General features: G+C 40.0%; 1 protein-coding gene across 2 annotated transcripts; it reads right to left on the bottom strand.

Moving 5' to 3' along the window:
• Positions 1 to 1,522: 1,522 nt before the first annotated feature.
• Cxxc4 (CXXC finger protein 4) lies at positions 1,523 to 24,925 on the bottom strand. Of its 2 annotated transcripts, XM_050134378.1 has the most exons (3): positions 24,848 to 24,925; positions 21,034 to 22,334; positions 1,523 to 3,792 (listed from the first exon to the last, which is right to left on the bottom strand). In XM_050134378.1, the coding sequence occupies exons 2-3, from the start codon at positions 22,075 to 22,077 to the stop codon at positions 3,748 to 3,750; spliced, it is 1,089 nt and encodes a 362-aa protein (XP_049990335.1). In that variant the 5' UTR covers positions 22,078 to 22,334; positions 24,848 to 24,925; the 3' UTR covers positions 1,523 to 3,747. The 2 variants fall into 2 exon arrangements, with proteins under 2 accessions (XP_049990335.1, XP_049986023.1); XM_050130066.1 differs by lacking the exon at positions 1,523 to 3,792 and having other exon boundaries at positions 20,624 to 22,334.
• Between the last annotated feature and the right edge of the window lie 326 nt (positions 24,926 to 25,251).

Genomic DNA, 25,251 nt, shown 5'->3' with positions numbered 1-25,251 from the left:
GCCCCATAAGTGATTTTTTTCTTCAATAAATACACTGTTTTCCAAAACTGCTTTTTTAAATAACTGCACACGCTTACATACACCTTTACACAAATATCTATTAGAAAATGTAACCGATAACTGCACAGTTGGGAATGGGAGGACACCGGAAAAGGAGTACACTTTGAGACCCGTGTCCTGAAATATCTATTTGGCCGTCGTGAAATGGAATCCCTCAGAACACAGTAGCTGTGCTCCATTCACTAGGAATACAGATCTCAGTGTGAAACGCCAAATGGAATAAAAGCAAAATCTGATACGTTTATCTGTTACATGGAACCAACTGTTTGCTATTGCTGTGAATCTCACCATGATCAAAGACCCACTACAGCTCTCTGCCCAACATATTTGACCCCGAATCATGCATTCATTTAAGTGCGCCCCTCTTTTCATTCTTTGATTACTGATACTATCGGCTTCAAGGCTTTCTGTGCTTTAGTACTAATTGCACAACGTCCATGCCAGGGGTTCTGACAGGGATGGAACATTTCTTTCTTTTAATGATTACTTAATATTAAGTCATGGCAAGCCCATCGTCTTCCACTCCCTGGGATAGCTCAGAAGGAAACTGAAGGTTGGGGGTTAAGCCACCAGGAGACTTCTTATATCTGCATATCTTAGGGGGACGATGATTTTACTTGTGTCCCATGGATGGATTCAGTACTACTTTGTGAGCATGCCCCTGCTTGTATGAGGACAGATGGAGGCCACTAGAAAGAAACTCACCTTAGTCTGAAGGCCAGAGAAGGCAGCTCTGCGTTACAACATTCCCAGAGTGCTGAGGGCTAGCTAAGAGGAACATTTGCTTAGTACAGCAGGTGTATATAGCCCATAAATTCTCCTGTGCTTCTCACAAATGCTGCCAGGACAAGACACCCACTGATGACTGAACTCAAGTGTGTGTAAATTTCTCTAATAACCTTAGCAATATCTGAGGTGTGACTTTTAAGTTGTATATATACAACCTACAATCTGATGGCTAATTTCCAAATTTCCTTGATATGAAGAATGGAACATAGAGTGAGCAACTGTTAAAGGTTATGTTTCATTGACATTTTGGAATAAGGAAAATGCACACCTTTAAGTCACTGCCCTAAGGTTACAAGTTGTCTGTAGACCGACACTTGAGACAGAAAACTAGAGGGAATCTAGGATAATTTCTTTACCATCACCAGTGAGAACTGTATATGTACCCTACATTTTGTAAACTGAGTTTAAGGGAAAATATAAAAAGTATGTGGTATAAGAGAAATTACCGTAAATAACAAAAGGTAAGAATTAAAGAAAAAGGCCACCCTGCTCATTATAGTAACACATTCCTTTCATTAAAAATAAATGAACTGCCATAAGAAACACACATTTACAATACACATATTCACTGTCTTAAAAAAAACAAAACACAAAAGTCTAAAAAACAGAATACATCAAGACATGCAATACCACCTTGAGTTTTTGACTGTCCATATGTTGCTATGAGGTCCCTATTGTGTGCCTAATACACTCTGAAAAGAACTTTTTTTGTAATCATTTTTTTTTTTTTTACAAATGCAAGGGAAACTTCCCATTCAAGAGTGTAAGTAAGTTTCCACATACTCATAGTTAACACACTGGCAAAAATAAGAATAAAGTAAAATAAAAATTGTAAATACAGAGGGAGAGAGAGAGCGAGAAGAAAAGAAACAACGGGACAATGAAGAACTTACAGCGCTCATTGGTCCTACAGCAGAAGCAGAAATGATAACCACCAGCCCTCTAAGGAATACACATGGAGTAGAAAGCTATCTCAAAAGTAATATACATTTTAGCTTCTGATGATTCCATTCCTTTCTCTAAACACAGGTGGGTGTAATACATTTTCCTCACAGAGACTGCTTGACCATACTGCAGACTAGGCGTTGGTACGCTAGCTAGGCACATTCATCCCACTGCTATCCCACACTGGCTTCATACAAACCTACTCTGCTCTCATCAAGGTGTCCCAGTGACACTGGACTTGTCCCGCCTTTAGAAAACAATTGTAATCTCATTTCCTATTCAAAACTAAAAGATTTCGAAGCAAGTTACACTTCCAAGTTCTCACTGCTCTACCACCACCCTTCTGTTGTTTTCCTTCTCACTCACCAGTTTGACAGGCAGATAGAACAAAGACGGGAGAACATGGCAACTTTGCTATTCTATGTTTTTTACTACATTATGTTTTATTCCTGAAACTGACCCTTACAGTCTAATTTTTTTTTAAAAAAATTAAAGTATTTGTTTTAATGGGATAGGCGTCCTTTAAGAAATGCAACTGTCCTAGGAAAACCCAATCTTACAGGATGAGGCTCCTGGGTTTTAAACATCCTGGGGGGGGGCGTCAGCTGTCTCGTCTTTTATGAAATTCCTCTCACTTTGGCCTTGCTTTATAGAAAGAAAGCATCCTGGGATAAGAAGGGGAATGGAAGCAGTGGGTGTTCCTCTGAGAGGCTGGGGAAAAACACTCGTCAAACTGAGAGGCTATGGAAAGGAAGATAAAGAAACAAACAAACAAAAAAACCCTCACTTTAATGAATGTCTTTAATTATTTTTAACTTGAAAATATGCCCAGCCATGCCTTAAAGTAGGCTTTGATGCATTCAAGGATTGTTTCCAATCTGCCCATTCAATGTCATACATGGTATTAAAACATTTGAAGACCCTTCTGTTTTTATCTTTCCTACCCCTCCCCAAAGCAGAAGAATAAACAACCAAAAAGCTTGGACAGCCTGTGTGTGACTAGGAAAAAAAAAAATTGTCAGGCATGACTGTCTCTTTCTATGATCTGTTTCAGCCTAGGAAACAATTTTTTAATTAAAAAAATTTATACAACTGATTCTGCATTTCCCAACTATTCTGAGTACTCCCCTTACAGTGCAACCCAAACAAGTCAACTACACTAAGTATTTGGGGGTATACCCTCTGTACAGCTCGTTTGTAAGCAACGCAAGTGCATAACCACTACTCTAATATAGTGCTCAAAAGATTCATTGAAACCTTCACAGGGGCTTTCCCTCTTACATTGACACATTTGAAGGTAATGCTGGATGCAGCGTTATCTCTCAGTCTTATAAAACCGGCCACCGAGTCTCTACAGAAAGATGCATGAATTACCACCAGCGTTGCTGCTGCTTCTACAAACCACTGGCAAAAATATTTAAAGCTAAAATTTATTGCTCCAGATTTAACTTGCAGAACCATATTGTTGTGTACAACTGTTAATCTCCGTAGATGCTCAGACATGATTGTCTCCTTGTGTCTAAACACACAAAATACAAGCTGCTATCTGTACAGTTTACAGTACTGAATCACATATATTTGAAAATGAAGTATAGATATGTACTTTGCAAAGATACATGATTTTACAGTCGGGGGTTACCCAAACTTATTTTTTTTTTCTTTTTTACAGCCACTTTCAAAATAGACAACAACTTCACTAGTATAGCTGAATTACATCAAAGGAAGAATCAGTGTATTGAAAGTAAATAGACTGGCCAATTCCCCAAGCTTCCCTGTTAATTTTATGTCTTTTTTTTCTTTTCTTTTCCTCTTGTTTTTTGAAGAAATCCCTATACATAAAATGAAAATAATTTCTGGATATTTTCTTCAATGGTGGACTAAGTGGTTTCTTAAAACAAGACATTAGTTTGCCCTTCGTTTCCAAATGCCTTGAAAATAAGATACACTACTGCTTTAAAAGAACCACCGGAATGCTTCAGCGCTGGGAACAGGTGTTCTCTATAAAAAAAAGAGCAAGAAAACAGGTTAAGCTTTCTTTCCATGTCAATATAATATTAGATTTTTCTCCTTTACACTTCAGCAATAATTTTAGTCAACCACACACAACATGAGAACATTGCAGCAACATACAGTGAAAGAGGAAACATTCAACCTTAAAATATAAAAATCAAACTATTCAATTTAATACTAATTAATACTGATTGAAATGACTGAAACACGTTACAAACTAAACCACAGGAAAAAGCATCCTGTGACATCTGTAGCAATCAGAATAAACGGAAGTTTCAAGGTATTAACCATTAGGAAGAGCAACTGTATGTAAACCCGGTAGCTCCCTCATAGAAAAGCCACATCCATTTCAGTTGATCATCTTGTGTGTCTACACAGAAATGGCACATTCTCATCATGCCTAGGAAATAGATCTTTCATCATCTTCATTTATATTATCTTAGCTATCGCAAAAATTCATGACCATCTACGCATGCCATCTTCAGAGTGCTACATATAAGCCTTTTATACAGCCAAAGTGACTATGTCTAAATTATTCCACCTATTACACTAACAAGTATGTCAGCAGGCAGTAACCCGAAGTTTTATGTACAAAGTTGCAGCAAATAATACATATTCAATCTATGCAAGATTAACATCAAAACTGAATGAATTATTTCTTTATTGTGGCAAACTGAAATGCTAAATGGATGTTACCAGCCATCCATCCACACTGTGTGTGTGTATATGTGTGTGTGTGTGTGTGTGTGCGTGTGGCTATATATATCTTAAGAGAATGTTCATAGTACTTGAATTTCCTAGTAGAATACAATGAAAAGTGATAGTACACAAGGCTCTAATAATGGATGTTGGCTTTGACTTTCTTTCTCATACATAAATAATTTGGTTGTTGTTCTCTTTTCACAAAAATGTTAACTGAAAATAAAAATCTTTATTAACCTAGTACGTTATCAGTCAGTCTTTAGACTACTCTCCTTTGAGAATCCCAAACTCATGCACTTGGGTGTATCTTACTTTTTTCCAGGGGACTTTTTTTTTTTTGTCTTAGATCTGGAGCTTAAGCCTATATTAACATATTGTTAAAAAAGAAGTTTAAGCGAATACGTTTTGGAAGGCAAATTCCATTTGTATTGTTGGCACTTGCAATTGTTTTTAAAAACTGCTCTCAAGAACAACCAAAACTTCAACTAAGGCAAATTAATTTACTATAAATTACATAATTCAAATTTGCATGCATATATAAAAAGCACTAAACTGTAACTTCTCAGAGCACAAAAAGGTCTACTATACCCAATAAAATAGCACCTATTATACTGGGTCTTGACTCCTCTACTGATGGTTTAACTGGTTTTGTGCTCGCCAGCTCACTGTAAATACTGGCCCCCCATCATTTGGTTGTTTGTGAAAAAAAAATCTTTAACTGCTTTCTAAATTCAGTCTTTGAATATTACATGTAATAATTATAATTCTAGTTACTTTTACTTCGTCATTACTGAAGGAAATACACAAAGCAATAAGAAACACAACATACCCATTCTAACATTCATACTTTGCATAGGCACTCACATGGCACACACACACACACACACACACACACACACACGCAGGAAATGAAAACTGAAAAGTTCTACCAGATGCCACCTTGCTTTCTGATGCCAGCTAAGAATAAAATCTATATAAGTAAGTTTATTTATAAAAAAATGTGGTCATTTTTAACAAGATACATTAGAATCAAGTGTATCCATGCAATTATATATCTACACTCAGATTCTCATATGAAAAATAAACATGTGCATATATATTCATATGTATGCACATTTATGTGTATATGTGTGACAGAGATGCCAACTTACTCTCAGATGCCAACTGGAAACAAGTTTATAAATATATACTTATGCAGTCCTGTATCTTGATAAACAGATATGTTTATGAAGATAAACAGAAAAAAAGTACAGAGGACGTTTTTTAAACGAGCTGAGTCCTTATGCCTTAGATATGCTTTTAAATCTATTTTCTAACTTCCTTTAGCCCTTCCTGCTACTCAATTTTATTTGCACTATTTAGTGAAAGCAAGCTTTGAAAACGCCACCTAGAGTCAAAGGTCACTTTTGTAGGGAAAAGATGGTCCTCTCTCAGCGCTTGCCAGCACTAAGAATTCATCAAACAGGAGGAGATATGAGAGAAGCGAAGCAGAGGTTTCAATAGCGATGGGCTCTGCCATAAACTAGCACCCCAGCGATGCTCTTCTGTTATAGCACTGTGCATTGTAGGGAGGTCAGAAGGCAGCCCCAGCCAGGGGGATGGGGACAGGAAGCAGCAAAGTTTTTTAAAATGGCTTTTCTTCACATTAAGATCTTTGAAGTCATGAAACTTTAAAAAAAAAATGGTTAAGGAATCATCTAAAAGACATAAGAAAACCACCTGTGCAATAACTGAAACACATTATCAAATATTTTCTAGAAACTTACGATTTCCCTGTCAGCTTTATTTTAGGATTAAAAAGACAGCAAAACTCTTTAGTGTCTAGGGGTTACAGCGACTGTCACCTCTAACATTCTGTCCAGTTTTCATTTGGCTCACTGGAAATTTACTTGAGGGCAAGGCCGAGTTATCTACAAGCAGCTAGAAGCAACTCTGTTTCCATACCACTACTGGGCTAAATCAGAGGTTTCTAATTAGTCTGTCGCATTTGGACACACGTCTTCCTGACTTTGTCAACTAACGAGGTCATCTTCGTAAGAGGACCACTGTGAATTGTTTGGAAGCTCAGCACATCAACACAGGGGATTAGATGCCCTCACCAGCTACCTCCAAGTTAGATAAATTCAAGGCCCCAGCTGGGGAATCGCACTCCTGATAAGATTACTATGACTGTCGATCTTGGTGATGCTGGCAAGGGGTAGTTATCCTGAGTGACAGGAGGACCAGATTGCTCTGGAAGGAAATGGGGCGGGAGGTAGCGCACAGAATGGTGTTGATCACGTTCTTTAAGGCAGCCTTCACTACTTATGCAGGTGTGAGAAACCTGGCTCCCAAGGGGCCTGGGGAGAAGTCTGTATGTCCCCACCCCCACGGCACTGTCCCTCTCCCTAGCATTGCTATAAAGCCTGCTGCAAAGAATTCTTCTGACAGAGGTCAGATAGAAAATGACCTTCAAGCTTGAAAGAAGGGCGTGTGTTTATCTCGTAAGTAATGCTTCAAAGCAAAGGAATGTCCTTCAACAATGGAATGACAGGATGACTGTAACTTCAAATACAGTTTACATTCACCTACAAAGCTACAATAAATATGGTCTCTGGTGAAATGTACTTCAGTATAGATTTCTGCTAACTGACTAATGAAGAGCAAACAAAACAGCCTCGAATAACACAAACGGCCCAAGCTGTGCATTGAGAATTTAAGAAGGTTTCTCTTTTTTTTTTTTTTTTTTTTTTTTTTTTTTTTTTTTTTTTTTTTTTTTTTTTTTGGCACCTGTCAAGTGACCACTGGTACCTTAGTGTCTTCAGGTCAAGCATTTAACTGCACATTCCTGTTAGAAGAATGTGCAGATGAAGGAAAATTCACCCCCTGGAAGAGACAAGTGAAGTACCCGAAACTGCAAGCGAGACTGTGGAGGTTAGTCATTTTAGATCTAGTTGCCACGGATAGATGTGAGTGCAGTGGTATTTATCACAGTATATTTAAATCTTCTTAATGGCATTAGATCTGAGGTTTCAAAGACCAAATTAAAGATGAGCTTTGGCACTGAGATTCACCTCAGAATGCGTAACGTTCTAATTGAGATTACGTAGATGGCATTACAACTTTCAGCTCAGAGTGTCAAATAATTTGCCAGTGTTTGTTTGCATTACTTTCTAAAACAGAGATTCCCACGATTCACCTGGGCCTTCACAATTTGACTGTAAAATCAGGGTAGGTCTATGCATGATTTTGCAGAGCTAGAATTTGAGAATAACATTATCCTTGCATTGATTAAAAAATAATTATCCATGTTCTTATTGGTGACTCTTAAAGGAACACACATCACCAAATCATTTTTTTGATTCCCATATTGTGAATGAGAAACATTTTCCGGACAAAGTCAAAGGAATTTCAGGCTGACCAGAGCCAATGAAACTCTTTTTGAGACCTTCTGGGGTGTGAAAGCCACCAGTTTCTTAGACTCAGAGGCATCTTAGACCTTGAATTTTGAAATCTTTGCTATATTTGAGCCTACATATTAGCATCACAATGTAACGATTTTATTGAAACCCTGAAAACCTGAATTAAAAGTTACATAAATGAGTAAGAAATGAGTAAGACAAAAGATAATAGATTCCCACTGCTGTCTTTCTGCATTTGACTGTGTGTGTGTGTGTGTGTGTTTATAGCTTTAAATGAAACTTCTCAACTTTAGAATTTTTTTTTTTGGATAGACAAAAGCAAAAGGATTCTTGGTAATAAAAAAATTCCCTTTTTTTCTGATTGGTTCTATAAAATAACATTAAAATACCATTACATCCATTGAACTTCTTCCTACCAAATTTCAAAATCTGCTTTGAGATGAGACATTGTTTTGCATGTACAATACCATCTATATGAAAACATATTGTAATATATGTTTATATATAAATAAAAAAATCTTTGAATAGTTGTGGTGTAAAGTGAGACCTAGCAAAGCTGAGTATTTCCCCAGATTTGAACAAAAATGTCTTTTATGCTTTCATTTTAATATTAAACTATAACACAGCATAGTCTACTACTATAGAGCCACTAGGAAGTATAGTTAGACATGATCATTGTATGAGAAAACTATGAATTTATGATCGGTGATCAGTTTGGTGCCTTGAAATGCGCTATTAATAAACAAAAATAACTTCATAGTAAAATAACCTACAAAATATATGAATTAGAATATGATTTCCCTTTCTATCATTTTTCCTTCTTTTATTTTATTTGGTAATTTTAAGTAGGGTCTCACCATGTCCCAGTCTGGCCCCAAACTCAAGATGCCCCCTTCCACAGGCTGTGTAGCACTGTGACTACAGACTTCAGTCACCTCTGCCAGCTCTCGAGTTTTAAACTGAACCTCACCTTTCTTCTTTAGACCTGGCAATATCTCTGCAGTGTGTATATAATGTGTAGCAAATCTGATTCATTTCTCTCACAGTTGACTCATTTAGCACATCTCTATTTGACATAATGAATCCTTATTTTGGTCAATATTTAGATGTAAATAAAAACTAGTATAATATACCACTAGCTGGTAATAGCTAAAGACGGACAGGCACTAAATAAAGAACAGGTGATTATATTATAAGGTGCATTCACCCTTCCTGGCTTCTAACTTGACAATCTGACATTTGAAACTGAGAACCGGGGAAGAACTAGCACTGGCATTCTCGGGCTCCATTCCCATGGGTGTTGCTCCTATACTCTTCCTACCCTGGGAATGAGTCTCTTGCTTTGCCTTCCTACCTATATCGGTAGCACCACCCTCACTGCCACCACCAAGGTGAGGTGACGTTAGAAGACAAACCAGGCTAAGAGCATATGGTGGCAGAGTCTGTTAGGGAAACAGGGTTGAGAGATATTTATTTCAAGAGCGATGGAGTGGGTGGGGGGATGACACAAGGATTCCATGAACCCAAAGTCAATACACTTTCTATCCCTTGTAGCTAATACAACTAACTTCTTTAGATGTGACTCTAGCTAAATACTATATATAATTAAATTTGGTTAAAAAAATAGTTAAAACCACAACAGCCCAACAAATGAGTAACTTATTGTGACACAAATGAGTATTTCAGTGACAAAAAGGTTCTTGGAAAGAAATAAACCACCATGATACAACAGCAGCATGTTGTAGAGAAACAGGTCATTTTTTTAAACGGCCCACAGATTTTTAAAAGCATTTTTCATAAAGAATATTTTTCAAAGATAATTGCATACAATAACTTCAATCTAACTGCAAAATTTAGCTGGCCATAGCGGTATGCACCTCAGCATTTTGGAAGTGTAGGCAGGAGGAGCTGGAATGCAAGGTGTTCTCAGGCTACAGTTAGAGGCCAACCTGGGCTATATGAAACTACCTCACACAAATAAATGTGTAAAAGTTAGGTTAATGAAATCTAAGCTCTACTGTTTATAGTTTAAGTGTACAGAATGTTATTTATAAATCCACAAGCTTGTATTAGAGTATGGGTCCATATCAATACATCTAGCTATTGGCTTAGAGTATATTTCTGGGTACACACACACTGATAGTTTAATAATCCAGTCTCTCCCTGCTGCTACTCTGCTCACTCCTGTCTGAACTATTGCCTCTAGGTGAAATTAGCTATTTAAAAAACTGATGAAGGGCCGGGCGGTGGTGGCGCACGCCTTTAATCTCAGCACTCGGGAGGCAGAGGCAGGCGGATCTCTGTGAGTTCAAGACCAGCCTGGTCTACAAGAGCTAGTTCCAGGACAGGCTCCAAAGCCACAGAGAAACCCTGTCTTGGAAAACAAAACAAACAAAAAAACCAACCAAACAAACAAAAAAACTGATGAAGTTGTTGAAGAATTTTGAAATGTGGGGTAAATTTTTGTTGCAACCGTGGGTTTTTATCAAGCTCACCATTCTTTTACCGAAAACAAGAAGAGCTATTTGTATAACCATGAGAAAACTGTCGATCACTTACAGTACTTAAGATGTTTAAGCTATCAAGGCTAGATTTGAATAGCCTCTAAAGTTTATTAGAATAAAATGCAATAGTTAAAATTATCATCCATAGCCCATCTTACTTATGGTATTGTCATTCCTATTGGCCTGGGCTCTGGAGAGATATTTATTGTTTGATATTATATAAAAGTGAAACATGAGTAATGTTTTGACTGAGGTCACTTGCATGTTACTTAATGTCTCCTCAGGTAACACTGAGCCACTGACACAGACCCAGCCCAGAACCTCTCGAGGGTATTATGAGCCTAAATTGCTCAGAGGAACTCAAAGAACATTAATTATAAGTAGTTCCACCAATTAGATGTCTTCACCAAAACAGTTCACTCGGTTAGAAGCATGCTCCCAAGAACACCATGAGTACTTGGTAGCCTGACTCTCCCAATATTTTTTCCTCCTCTCAGCTCTCAACTTAACACAAAGCATGTTCACAATTATTCTGACTTCTTCATCTACATCTTTTATGTTATTAAAATATATAAGGCCAAGAATTAATTTAATTAAATTGTTCAAGTTTTTACATGTGTCCTCAATTACTGAAAAGATATTTGATTCACGTATGCTAAGAGGATACACACAAGAAGAATTCCACGACCTTGACATCAGAATATCACCACATCCCAGAATACTCCAGTCTATATGTTCAAGTTCATCCTCAGGAAATACTCATGGGTTTTTCTACATCTTTGTGCAAACACAGCAACTCTTAGAGAAAATTAATAGTCCTACATTTTTAGGTGGTGTGATTTGTTAATATGTATTAAGCAATAATCTTTTCACCATCACTATGGAATCTTTTCTATGTACTCAATTCAGTATTCGCCCAGGAACTTTCCTTAAAACCCCTTTAAGATTATGCTAACATGCTTGAGCACTTGGTTGTTTATAAATTAGTGTCTTAGTTCCCTAAACACTATTATTAGTTTGGAGGATTTGTCTTCTCACCGTGGCCTTACTATGTTTCTAACTGAACAGCTGGTTTTTATCCTTAAAACAGAAAAGATAGGAAAGGAGAAGAGGGAAGGGAGGGCTGGAGAGAATTCAGCAAACGTAAGAAAAGCTAAGATGAACTAATTTCCCTGGAAATAATGTTTCCATTGTGGTGAATGAAGAAAAAGAATTCTGAATGGTTCTAGTGGGTCTAAATCCGAGATCCATCTTCTCATAGACTGTAAAGCATTAGCAATCTCTGGTCATTTCTGATATAAGGAGACTCAAGAGTGACCTAAAGCAGCTCAATGCTTTCCCAATCTGCAGCAGTCCTCTAGCCTGTGTGTATTACTCGCTTCTCCTGTCCTTTCTTTGTTTCTTCCAACATTTCCTTTGCTCTTATACAGAACCTAACCACACACCTTGAAACACAGCAGAAAATCTTAATATGACATATGTACCACCCAGAGTGGCACTATAGGCATCATGTATCCCTGTGTGCCCCTTATCCAGCCAAGGGGAGCCACGCCCACACGTGTGCTAGAGTCCTCTAAAATTTCAACTGTTCAATTTACACTTGGTTCATTTCATAGATGGGAATTGAACATAAGAATGAGTAACTAAGAACCTTGGATTAAGACTTAGCATTATAGAAAGTTATTAGTTTGCAATACGTTATATTCTTTTATGCTGTGTAGTATTTGTTTAATGGTGCAAAGATATATTGCTTTCTTTTGTGTTGCAATTGTTAAACGGTGAAGCTCTGTTACATATATGCCTGCCTAAAACACTTTGATTGGTCTAATAAAGAACTCGACGGCCAATAGCTAGGCAGGAGAGAGAAACAGTCACGGCTGCCAGGCAGAGAGAATAAATAGGAGAAGAACAAGAAGAGGGAGAATGGAGAAAAGGGGATGAGAAGAGGATGCCTAGGGCCAGCCACAGAGTTGAAGGAAAGAAAAGTATAGAATAGAAAAAGGTAAAAGCCCAGAGGCAAAAGATAGATGGGATAATTTAAGTTAGGGAAAGCTGGTTAGAAACCTTTAATCGTAGCACTCAGCAGACAGAAGCAGGCAAATCTCAGTGAGTATATAGAGCAAATTCTAGGACAGCCAGGACAGAGAAACCCTCTCTTGAAAAAAAAAAAAAAGAAAAAAGAAAGGAAGGAAGGAAGGAAAGAAAAAAGAAAAGAAGGAAGAAAGGAAGGAAGGAAAAAAGACAGACAGACAGACAGAGAGACGAAAGAAAGAAAGAAAGAAAGAAAGAAAGAAAGAAAGAAAGAAAGAAAGAACGAAAAGATGGCTAGAAACAAGTCAAGCTAAGGCCAGGCAATCTTAAGTAAGAAAATGTCTCTGTGGGTTTGTTTGGGAGCAGGGTGAGAGTAAAACAAAAAACAAGTTACACCCTAGAGTTAGGGAATCATAAAGGTACAGACAAGGAACAGTTAGAAATAATAAAAAAGGGTTCGTTAAACCTGGACACACACTGCAGTTGTGTGTATGTGTGTGTGTGTCTACAGAACTTACATTACAGATAGGCATTAGAAAGCAGCAGCCTCTGCCTACAGATATGCTTAGCTGAATCTAGTTTATCAAGGGTTTAACCACACTCTTAGCAGGACCATGAATGCACAACACAGGCAGAGCCTACCTCGAAGAATCAAAGCATGCCACTTTTAAAACACTTATATTTTACTCCTTATCTTGCTAACAAATGTTCAAAGGATAATTTCCTCCCTCGCTCTAAACTTGTTTAATTGCATTATTAATATTGTTTATGTTTTCCCATTTTTATTTGTAAGTGGCCAACACAGCAGCCTAATGCCGCTGAAACTACAACTTAACAACCCTCACTGGCTGCGGTACGTTCATATATTTTCTGTCCCATTCTACTTTATTCTACTTCTAATGAGAAGCCAACACCTTGGTCTCCTGAGCCCCTGATATACTATGCCCATACTAGTCTAACATCCTGTCACCTGTGGCCTGAAAGAGTCGGCATCAAGCTCAACTCACTCCCACATCACACAAATTCATGTTTATGGGAAGAGGCAAACCCAGAGAAAGATCACACTTCTAAATGATCCCCAATGCTACACAAAGCAGCCTTGCAGCAATTATAAAATATATTTCTTTGGTTATGGAACAAGCCAGCATTCTCTATTTTGTTTTCTATGGATTAGAAGTAGCATATCAGATATTTAAGACTTAACAAAAGATTTTGCAACGGACTTTTCATCCATCTCTGTCTTGTAGTTTTTCTTATTCTTGACTCCATCAAAATCATTGTGTACCTCATTGAAGCCTACAGAAATATATCCGCAGAGCTGGCACTTCCCAGAACAATAATTTTTTGACCACTAATCCACCATCACTAATTACCCGCATTTCCGATAATTACACTTCAGTGGTTTTTTTTCTTTTTTTAAAAAAAGTTATTTCTACTTTATGAAGTTTTAGAGAAAACAGGTCTTTTTCAGAACTTGGCAGATTTGCTGAAATCCACAGAAATGCCCATCACTCTTCCTGTTCTACAGACATGCATCGTGTTCTCTCCTATTTGAGCTCTACCCCTCGGATGCTTCTATCAATCATCCAGTTAGGTCTGGTGTGCTGAGCAAGGAAGAGCACTTTCAGCAGAGTTTTCTCCCTGTTCAACACTTTTCTCAACGCATTAGACTGCCCTCTAAAACACAAGTTAAGTGAAGATGGGAGTCACATGGGATCCTGCTAACACCTGAAGAATTTTAGCTCTACTCTGGGCTGAGGCTACTCATTCAAAAGCGTAGTCAAAACGACGTCAGCTGTGACATAGAACTCTCCATCTTGAGAATTCACCACTAAACCTAAAGCCTAAGCCCAGGTCTCAGTTCTCACTCATATCCCATGTGTTAGTCACATCTTGAGCCCTCGTTCCTTCCTTTTCTCCTGTTTTCAACTCTGCAGATTTTCAAAACTTCTGGAAGAATGAAGGATTAAACACTCCATCTTGACAAACATCCTTCTACATAGTGCTTGGCATCCTCTTTTGATTTTTTTTAAAGTTTCTTTAAAAAAAAAAAAACATTGGTTGGAATTCTTCTTCTTCTAGGGGCTCTCACTTTTTCCTTGTAAGAACATTAGCTTTCCTATATCAGTGCTTAAAAAAAGCCACCATCTCACCATCTCACGAAACTCTTCTATGGGGTGTGTGGGAACAACTACCAAAAAGCAAAAAACAACAAAAAACCCACGTATATGTGATCACCTGACTTCTTAATTTCCAAATCATATTTACTTCTCTGACATGTATACTAAATGCATGCCTGTACCTTCTTCCTATAGTAGTGTAACTAACATATACATCTCAACTTTTCAGCACTAAATGTGTTCTCTAGCTAACTGGCATTTGTAGGAAGCATTTAACCCTTTCCTTACATGGATTCTCTTGCATTAACAGACATCTAGAATAACTACCTCAGTGAAGCTGTGTAATGTACTCAATCATTGTTCATTTAATAAGTTGCTTGAGACTAGAAGCACTTTTTACAGCTTCTCTATGTGACAATGTGGCACCAATATTTTTTAACTACAAAAAAATTGAAAAGCCAGTAAACTAGTATTATATTTCCCTGAATATAATTTATATCTGATTTTACATAAAAATACATAGTGATTAGAAAAAGTAACTTTTACCGTTAGCAAAAAAAAAAAATGCATTGAAGTAGAGATGAATACTGGGGGAAAAAAATGGAGAGGGGAGCCAGGAGGCTTGATTCTCTACCTATTTATGTATTCTCAAGTTCCTAAAAGAAACTAAGACACAGTCTATAAGTGTCACAGAGGAAAAAAAAATCCTTATAATGCTTTAAAGAAGTTAACAAGCCTGCTAGGATCCTCTCGAGTCCTGCAGGATGAGTCCTTGGCATTATTAAAGGGCGGTCGCATCGGAAGTACGATGCAGCATCATCACTCAAGAGGAAACAGAAACCATGATGCCGAACGGAGGAAGGAAGGATTTTCAGTTGCCCTGCAGGATAGTTCAGTTTCTAGACAGGTGTCTCTGCAGGTGAGGGAACAAGAGATGACCTGGATAAAATCCCTGCTGCTCCCCTCCACAGGTATCTTGAAACTGCCAAGGATACCAGGGCCATGTCAAATAATAAGCCTAAGATAGGCATAAACACTGAAGCGGAACTGAAGGAACAAAACTATGCACACACATACACACAGCACTTGCAGGTCTACCTAAAGAAACTCTTGAAAAGATGTTTCTATAAAAACTAATTTCCAGACTGTTTTGTTTCCTCCCTTCAAATCACGTAATATCCTCTGCAATGGCTGAAAACCACACGACCAATCACTAGCCTACACAAAGTATTTTGAGCTCATTTCCGCTTTCATAATTTAACCGATTCATTGGAGAAAAACATATTTAAATAATCTTCACTGTAACCTATTACTTTATCAAAAAAATTTTAGTATTCTGTTTAGTATAAGAAATTGGAACATACCCTGCTTGTGTGAAATGTCCTGAAAAGGACACCATCCTATTAAAGTTTTTCAATACAAAATTAAAGTGAATTGTTTTCTGGTAAAGGTGAACTATATATTCAGAGCAATAGATTTTAAGAGAACCTGCAAGTACTAAAAAGCTTGGGGACCTTGGGAGAGGATTAAGGGGGAGGGGAGAGGCAGGGAGGGGAGCAGAGAAATATGTAGAGCTCAATAAAAATCAATAAAAAGAAAAAAACACATTTGCGCCTATTCCTGGGAAATATTAAAATACATAAATCTTTAACTTTGTATCCAAAATGAACATCCCAACAAGATTTCATTTTCAAGGGCTCAGAGCAAAAACTCCCGTCTCCTGTTTCCAATGGTAAACAATGTTCCACTCAGAGAAACCATGGCGGACATCTACTTTCTGCAGAATTTTTAAACATTCAGTCTCACAGATCACTTGCCCAAACCGTTCTACACCGCTCTGTAAGTCTGGACTGTGAGAATCTCTGCCACACCATCCAAAATAAAAGCAGATGGGTGCACGGAAGAGCGATTCAATAACGAAGTCATTAAAACTTCCCAAGTCAAGTCACCTTTGCTGCCTTCCTCACTAATAAACATCCCCTTCATCATCCAATAGCTTTCTGTGATCAGGGCGAAGCCTAAAGTTCAATGTTATTTAAGGTTTTTCTCATTGTTTTTCTGAATGTTTATTTTTTGTTTGATGATGCCTAAGTTTCAAAATATATTCTCTGTACAGCACAGTCTATAAATGGCTTTTTCCCCATCCTTCTTCACTACTTCTAATTACCACATAAAATACTGCTTAGATTCCTCCATGCTGTTTAGATGGATCAAAGTATTAGTCTCATTTAGGAAGCAATACAATCCCATTTTCATAAGCAACTATTTTTAACCGACAGAAAGTTGTACGGATTTACTATGTACAAAAAGAGTTCTTTTGTACCCAAAACATAAAAACAGTCTGAAACTCCTTTGGAATCTAGTAATGGGCAGAGAAGTCCACTGGGTAGTTCAGTGCCGCCATGATAAAGGTATCTTGTGGCTTTGGTCAAAACTGAACTTTTCTGAGCTATTGTCCTATCATTCATCGATTTTGGATCTTCTCCATAGAATACCTGATTGTTACATTCTAATGTAACAAAAAAAAACATTTGTCATCCTATCTGGTTTTTATTGAAACTTTTTCATTTTCCTTCCTATAGCCAATGTATATTGCATCTTTGTATTAAAAATATTTCCTACTAGCATCTTTTAATTCTTAACTGAAACCTCATTTTGAAATTATTACATGAGGTCACAAATTGAAAAATGTTTCAATTTAAAATATGAAGGGTTAATGTTTTATCTATGCATATCTATGTATTTAAAAACCCACTTAACTTCAAAACTTTATGAAATGGTATTTGCTGATTTCCCCTACTTTAGATGTGGGCTACAAATGAATTTCCTTAGCAGGAAGGTGCCATCACTCTGCACAAATTACAGCCATGTTTTATCCAGAATGCCACAACTGCCATTGGTTGAGGCCCTTAGAACTTAAAATCTTATCTAGTATGTCTCTCCCCTTCTGGAACACTGTTCTAAATAAAGTTATCTAGCTTTACTAGATAATATCAGGGTGTTTGTCATCAAATCCCTTAGAATCTCGAGCTGGCTTCTAGAAACATTATTGTGGTTCTGTACACCAACACACTTTTTTTTTTTTAAATGGGAGAAAAGAGAAAGAAAGGAAAATAAACAAACACCCTTGCCCCTGATTCTCCAGTGTTTCAACCTCTTCTCTGTAAAGTGGCAGCAGGAGGAGCAGGCGTGGGGGCAGGGCAACCCCCAGAGGCACAGCTCCACTAATGTAATTCCATAAATCAACTAATGGGAGAGAAACCAGATCTGTGTGGTCTCTAATGCTGTCCCACAGAGATCAATCATGTCACCTGAACAATGTTCAGAGACTAAGAGGCCTGGCTTGCCCATGGGACAACTTTATTCCCTGAGTTACATTAGATTGGGATATTTTAAAAAAAAGTTAAATCTTTGTATCAGAAAAATAACTGTTTTCTGTGTACAGTCTGAAGGATTACCTTTGTAAGATAAAGAATTAACTTAATATCGTAGTAATTGCCTACATGGTCCAATTCTAAATACATCTAGGAACTTAATATTAATTAAGGACATACATTTTTAAAATAAATTTTGTCCCACAGGAGCACAACACATTTGTATCAACTGCTTTCAACAATTAGTGGCTATTTGTTAATATAATGATCGATGAACGAGCAGTGACATATGCAAATATGCAGGCCACAAAACATCCAGCAGTCACTATTAAATGGGTACTGCCATCCTGAATGTCAACAAGCAGCGGTTTTTATAAACATAAGTCACTCTTAAAATGGGACTAAGCAGGGATAGGTTATGTTTAAGGGAGGCTAGTGAAGGGGGCTGAAGAAAATGTGGGCTCAAATCCCAGCATATCCATGTGAATCTTTCTTCAACTTGTTTTACACAGCCTGAAAGCAACATGACTATGCTTTCAGTGTCTGAGATAAGAACAGCTCAAAGAGAAGGAGAGCACACAGGCTTGGAGTGCTGAGTAAGAAGCTGAGCTGTGTTCAGTATGCAGATCTTAACTCTGCAAGTGTCCATAAGTTAAAGCCACAGGCATTAGCTACTAAGTTCCAGGTCCAGAACTTCAAACAGAAGTCCACCCCTCCTCAAAAACATCTCCTGAGATGATAATGGATCAGATTAGAGACAGGAAACCAGTTGGGCAGGGGATTTTCCATCTTGGGTTCAGCCACTCAAGTTCTGCTGTTTTATGCCTCAGCCCTGGAAGCTTCCTACAACTGCAGCTTGAGGTTGCATATGGGTTTGAGGCAATCACACGGTATTACCTTATGATCTGGGTAAACACTCAGGCTACTTTGAAAACTTTTTTCTTTCGTTCTGCCCAGTATTCCATTAATGAACATGGCCTTGAACCACAGCCCATGCTCTGGTAGGAAGGAACCCTCAGTCAGGAAAACATCTGTAGAGGGAAGTGGGCATTCTCTCTCGAGCTCTCCCTACCTTCTGAGGGACCACACAACTACTGTGAGTGCTCATTTTCAAAGGTAAAAATGATTCTGTGATGTCTGGAATCATGGGGGGAAAATTAAAGTTCCTGTTTAGATGAGCACACCAGCATAGAAACTTGTCTGAAAGCCTATTCTTTCTCATAGCAAACTCCTCTGGAGTGGTCACTAACTAAATAAGTCAGAATTACTCAGTGGTCCTCTCCACTCTGAGGCCTACCAATGCCAGAACTATAACACTACATACTACTTAAAGCAGAACCCACACAGACCTATTCACTGGCATTTGCAGGAAACCACAACGTAAGATCAATTTTAATTTTCCATGGTCTTACAGACCTAGGGAAGTCATCGTACATTAACTCCCCCAGAAAAGAGTTCAAGAGTTAATTTTTGCCATCTGAGAAAAGGCATGAGCTTGCACTGTGGCTGCTGTTATCTTTGATTGACCAGAGTTACCCAGAGGAAGAACAATGAAATACCCTGTGGTGAAATTAAAGTTTTCAAGAAAACATGGTTTCTTCCTAGAAGGAAATACATGCAGTATTGTGGTGCAACTGCAGCCATGGTGCTCTCTCTGACTCTGGGAATCCCAGTCCCTTGGCCTTGGTTTGTACCCAGCAAAGCAAGATGACCCATCTTCTTCGTAGTCAAACCAGAAGCAAGATCTTTCACTTTTTCCTTTATTCATTGGAACTCCAATCCTGAATGATTCAAAGAAAACATCCCTATACCATGTTCCTAATATTTAAAAGAATGTGCAAGTATTCCTCAGGACAGATGTGACAGCCACTCTCGACCTGTGCTCTGTTCAAGGTCCCTTCCCAAACACTAAATGGATCACCCAGTCTCCCACATGCACAAGGAGCTAACCTTACTCTGTTTCATCATAGACTGTGGCTGCCTGTCCATATTTCCTCCTTAATATGGCACCAAAACAATATACCTGTAACTCTGTATTTCTTCATTTTGTGTTTTGATTAGGACATCAAACAAAATGTTCATCACCTCCACCCTTCTTAATTTGGGATGTAATTAAAACCCTAACTTTAGCATTACTTTAGCGATTAATGTCTGTTTTAAGAACCTATAGGAAAAGTAAACTATTTTTTACTATATATGGTATCAACCAAAACCTCTCTATGTTTAGAGTAAATTTTGCAACCACATATAGATTACTTTGTTAGATATTGAACCCCAGGGAAATGTAAAAAATAAAACAACAATAACACCCACGACAAAAAAAAAGAAAGAAAAACAACAGAGTTTTTCTGGAACTACATAAAATATTTTAAAAATCAAACACCTATTAAACACAATAGTTAATAACTTCTGCTTTACTCAAAGTAACATCTCGAAATGGCTGGTGACTATCAGCTCTCTGTAAGATTTACGCTTGCTTAAAAATATATCAAGAAGGCAAAAAATAAAACAAACGAAAACATTCTATCGTGCTAAGGAGAAAAATTATTCTAGAAGAGAATTTAAAAAAAAAACCTTTGAGTCCAAGCATTGCAGCACACACACATACGTATGATACATGGTATATGCACACATGTATGTGTATAATGTAGATTGTGTACCACAAATGTAGTGTTAGAACTGGGTCTCTGGTGAGTCTTTTTTTTTTTTTAGCCGTATATATATTTATGATGGATATGTTCAATTTTGGGGGCTGAGCTATTGTCCTGAGAGCACAGTTTAAACCAGCAAGGGAAAAATATTAACCATACTCAAATGTAAAACTTGGGTTTCCTAGGCCAATTGCTTTTTTTCCAGAGATAAGAAAGGAGGGGCACCCTCTAGCAGAAAGGTGGTTCCGGGTGAGGTGCAGCTGGGAGGGTGGTGTAGAGGCCATGCCCTCTGCAAACCACCTATGACAGTGTGTTACAACCTGCAAGAAGCTTCAGAAAAGGGCATGCTGCGTCTTGAAGCCAGACAAGAAACCCTGTGGGGGAGAGGAGAAGGGGGTGAGGAGGGAGGGGGCAAGACTGGGAAACAAGAAATCATCTCCTCTGACCTCTAGCGAAGTGCCAGGTTTTTTCTTTAGCTCTTCACATTTTCTAAATTTGCAGATCTGGTGTCCCGTTTTGCGGTTCCTGCAACTGCTGCAGACGCCGCAGTTGATGAGCCTCTTGCAGGGCACGCAGACCCCACACCTTTTCCTCTTCTTCTTGGCCGGGTTGGCTCCGCCAGCTCCCCCCGAGGAGGACGAGGAGGAGGAGGAATGATTCTGCGGGCAGTCTGCCAGATTGGCAATTTGAAACGCACTGTCTGTGACGGCTGCTGAGGCTGCTGCGGGGGAGTGAAGGGCTGTCATGACGATGACCCCTGGAGGTAATGAGATGCCCCCTAAAGCCGGGATAGCGGAAAAAGTCCCCACCCGCTCGGGGAGATTCATTATCTCTGCTTCAGCAGCGCCGCATTTGAGCTTGTTCATGCATTCCCCCGCCAAAGGTCTGCAGTGTTCGGGGGATAAGGTGGAGAGGAAATTAGTATTTGCCATTTGCAACGACGGCTCTGGCGGACAGCCAGCCTTCCCCAGCCGCTGGGAGTCGTTCCGGTGGTGCATGCTGGTCCTGCCGCCGCCGCCACCGCCGCCACCACCACCACCGCCGCCGCCGCCACCGCCGGCGGTGGGGAGGATTGCCGAGGAGGAGGCGGAGGAGGAGGCGGCGGCCGAGGAGGATTTCCTGCCGGCCCCGCCGCCCCCACCCCCGCCCCCGCCGCCCCCGCCGCCGCCTCCGCTGCCCCAGAGCATCGCGGTGGCGGCGGCGGTGGCCGCGTTGTCGCAGTTCCACGGGGACATGCCAATGCGCGCGGCGGCCGCAGCGGCGGCGGCGCTGCTGGGGAAGATGGGGGTGGTGATGCGCGCGATCTTGGCAGCCTGCGGGAAGGCGCCCCCGTTGGTCTTGTAGAAGGAGGTGGCAAAGGAGCGGTAACGCTCCATCTCCGAGTTGTAATCCACAAAGCTGTTCAGGGCCCCCTCGGGCAGGTGGCTTTCCTTGGGCAAGCCCGGGGCCTCCGGGCTTGGCCCGGGCTCCACGCAGACATTGGTGTTCATGGTGCAGGGGGGGAAGAAGGGGTGCAGGGTGGAAGTGGGGACCGCCTGGTCCGACACCTGGGTGGGAAAGGGGGAGAGGTGGGGGGGAGGGAAGCGGGTGATGGTGGAGTCGGGGTACCGGCCGGGCCGGGCAGGAAAGGGGGATCCGGGTGGGGAGAGCAAGGTGAGGGCTGCTTTAGTCCTCTCTGGGGCGCATGTCCACAGACGGTGAATTCCCAGGCAGCGTCTTCCTTTGCATTATCCTCCAACTGTTACAACTAAAATAAAGAAAGTCATTCCAACGAGCTGCACGAGGAGAAAAAATTAAATATAAATAAACAGCCACCCTCGCTAGCCCACTGCAGACACCACAGAAAGCTCCCACGTTCTCAAGTCGGGTCGTTTGCATAACAATCACCAAGACGTGACCCCCACACACACCCCCTAACACTCCCAACCCCTGTTCCCTCCCTCCCCACAGCACACCACACAGCTCCTCCCCCACCCCCTATTCTTGTAACCCTCCTGAGAAAAAATGTATTAATAGCTAGAGTACCCAGGGAAAGAGGAAAGACGGGGGTGACAAACGCCGAGGGAAAAGGGCAATTGGAGTGCTAAAGACATGCAAATCAGGGGTGGGAGGGCGGGCGATACTACCTATAAGCAGAGGGCATTTAAACATTATGAAATGTGTGAACAAGTGCTGCCTGGGCATGCAAATGCTGTAAAGTAGAAAACAGCAATGGCCCTATGAGGAAAACGCACAGGAAATTAGCAAATGAAGTACTGAGAAACTCTACAATACATCCGAGCATAAACTGTAAGCAAACACAATACAACTGAGAGCTACAAGGCTGCCCACATACAATCTGAACTAAAGAGGCAGTGGGGGGGGGGGGAAGAACTACCAGCTGCCACAGTGTCCTTCTGTGTCTGTGGTCATTAGTTTGAATCCCAGCACAGCTGGCTCTGTTAGGGTCTTAATTCAATGGACCAAGGACAGGTCTCAATTGTACAAGCCATTTGGTGGTGGGGCTTGGCAGGGGCAAGAGGGTGGTGTATTACTTGTTTAAAAGAAAGGAGAAAGAGAAAGATGGATNTAGAGAGAGAGAGAGAGAGAGAGAGGTCTCAAATGCAAGCAATGTCACAGGCTCAGAACTAAGTGTCTGCTGCTCCTGTAAGAATACCCCCCATCATTTCTAACGGAGATTGCTGTCTCTTCCCAAGAAAAGAGGAAGGCAAGGGACGCAAAATAATCTTTCACCAACACTGATTTTTGCATAGAGTGAAAGGGAAGGAGATTCCCATTAGGTGGTGTTTACCCAAAGAACCAGTAAGATGATTTTTTTTTCCTCCTATTGCTATGGTTTTTTTCCTATGAGGAAAGTTCAATGTAAACCTGGTATCTGCGTCTCTCCCTGCTTACAGGCCATCATTAAGCTTTGGGAAGATGTATTTTGGTTGCTAATTAAGGAGGAGAGATATCCCGCAGCCATTTAAGAATTAAAGCAGAGATGTAAAATGTATATTCACCTGAAAAAAGAAAACAAACCACCAGTTTCTTTGTCCTCCCCCCCCCCTTTTTTTCTTTTTGCCAGAGAACCTTTCTATGGCATCTTCTGAAACCTATAGATTGGGCTAGAAGGTGGAGTTCAGGAATTTAACTGAAGGCCTAGTAGTGTCTGTCTGAAATTTTCAGAGTTTCAAATGCATATCAATTATAGCAATTACGCTTATAATTAGATTAATGAACCATTTATGTCCAAACTCCAAGTGTGAAAACTTCAAGACCGACTGATGAGGCACCCTAAAAATAAATGGGTTCCTGTAAACAAATCCCTATTAGGCAAAGTAAATCAAGATAAGGAACCTCCCCCAGGCTGGATTAGAAGCTAGCAGGCTTCCTTCAATCACAGCAAGTCCCTAATCACTCAGGAACCACCTCTGTGGTTTCACAAGAGGGAATACTGCTTCCTTCAGAGGTCTGATGACAATACAAAGGTGCCTCCAAATCCTCCTGGCTAAATATTCTTGATACTTGCAAGGGTTTGGGGGAAGACACAGCAAGAATATGCATACAACTTCAGTTTCTGTGAATCACATTGAAAATGCAAAACCATAATAACTGCCACTCACTAGAAACTAGTTATGCCAGCCATGCAATAGGCATCCTCACACTGAGCAGAGGGGAAATTTAACATTTTAGTCTTTTGACCTTGTTCCAAATGAAGAAAGAATTTAATATCCCCTTTCAGAGTCTTAGTATGGTGTTTCCAAACAAGCTCTCCTTGCTTCTCTGATTGCCACCCCCTTCCCCCTTCCCACCTCTAGGTTCAATGCCACCAGAAACTGTAGAAAATGATTGTGCCTAGTATCCAGGTCATTATTGTTTAATCAATGCATCCCTGGAGCATGAAAAAGGTATCTAAGCCACAGCTATTGTTTGGCTTTTATTTAGCAACAAAATAAAACACACACCAATAACTATAGTTCTAATCCTAAAGCTAAATTAAACATCCATACTTCATGATCCTGCTTTGCCCCTGAACAATGTGACTGTACATGGCTAATACTGTATGTCTGGTCTACCAGAGACACGGAGATCAAAGGTCATATTTAACATTCAGGAGGAGGGGCGGGTGCAAATTAATTAATTAATTAATACAGTCACGGGTTTTTATTGCTGAAGTCCAGCATTAATCTACTTTTACAATCCCACCGGACAGCAAACATTTAAGAGAGAAAGAGAGAGGGGGGAAAAGCCAGAGGAAGAGAAAGAACAATCACTTACCAGTCTCTTTTTATTTGGGGAGCCTTAGAATTTGCAGACGCTGCCAGTCTGCCTTTAATTAGTTGCACATCACCCCCTAACACAAAGAAACACAAATCCAGATGTGTCTTGGCAGCTCCCAATTACAACTTTAATACTTGTAAACAAACTGTTGGGAATGGGGGGGTGGGGTAAATAAATATGCGGATGAAAAAAAATACCTGTAAATGGCTTTTTTTTCTTGTTGCAGAGAGGAGGAGGAGATGGTGTTAGTGGAGGGGGTGGAAGGAGGAGGAGGTGGGGGTGGAGAGGAAAGCGCCGAGTGTGAGCGTGTGTGGGAGAGCGCGGGGCTGTTGTCGGTGGTCTCTGCTCTTCCCAGCGCGTTGCTCCGGGTCCGTCTCCAGTCGCTGTGTGCGAGGGAGGGA

The sequence above is a fragment of the Alexandromys fortis genome, unplaced genomic scaffold (assembly GCF_014885135.2).
Source record: "Alexandromys fortis isolate MF-2015 unplaced genomic scaffold, M_Fortis_MF-2015_v1.1 scaffold_19, whole genome shotgun sequence".
NCBI lineage: Eukaryota > Metazoa > Chordata > Mammalia > Rodentia > Cricetidae > Alexandromys > Alexandromys fortis.
Note: the sequence above shows the minus strand (reverse complement) of the source record. Positions and strands in the feature narration are given on the sequence as shown.

Bases quoted from the DNA above. Each gene is read 5' to 3' on its own strand.
- Cxxc4 (XM_050130066.1), bottom strand. From the start codon at position 22,077: ATGAACACCAATGTCTGCGTGGAGCCCGGGCCAAGCCCGGAGGCCCCG.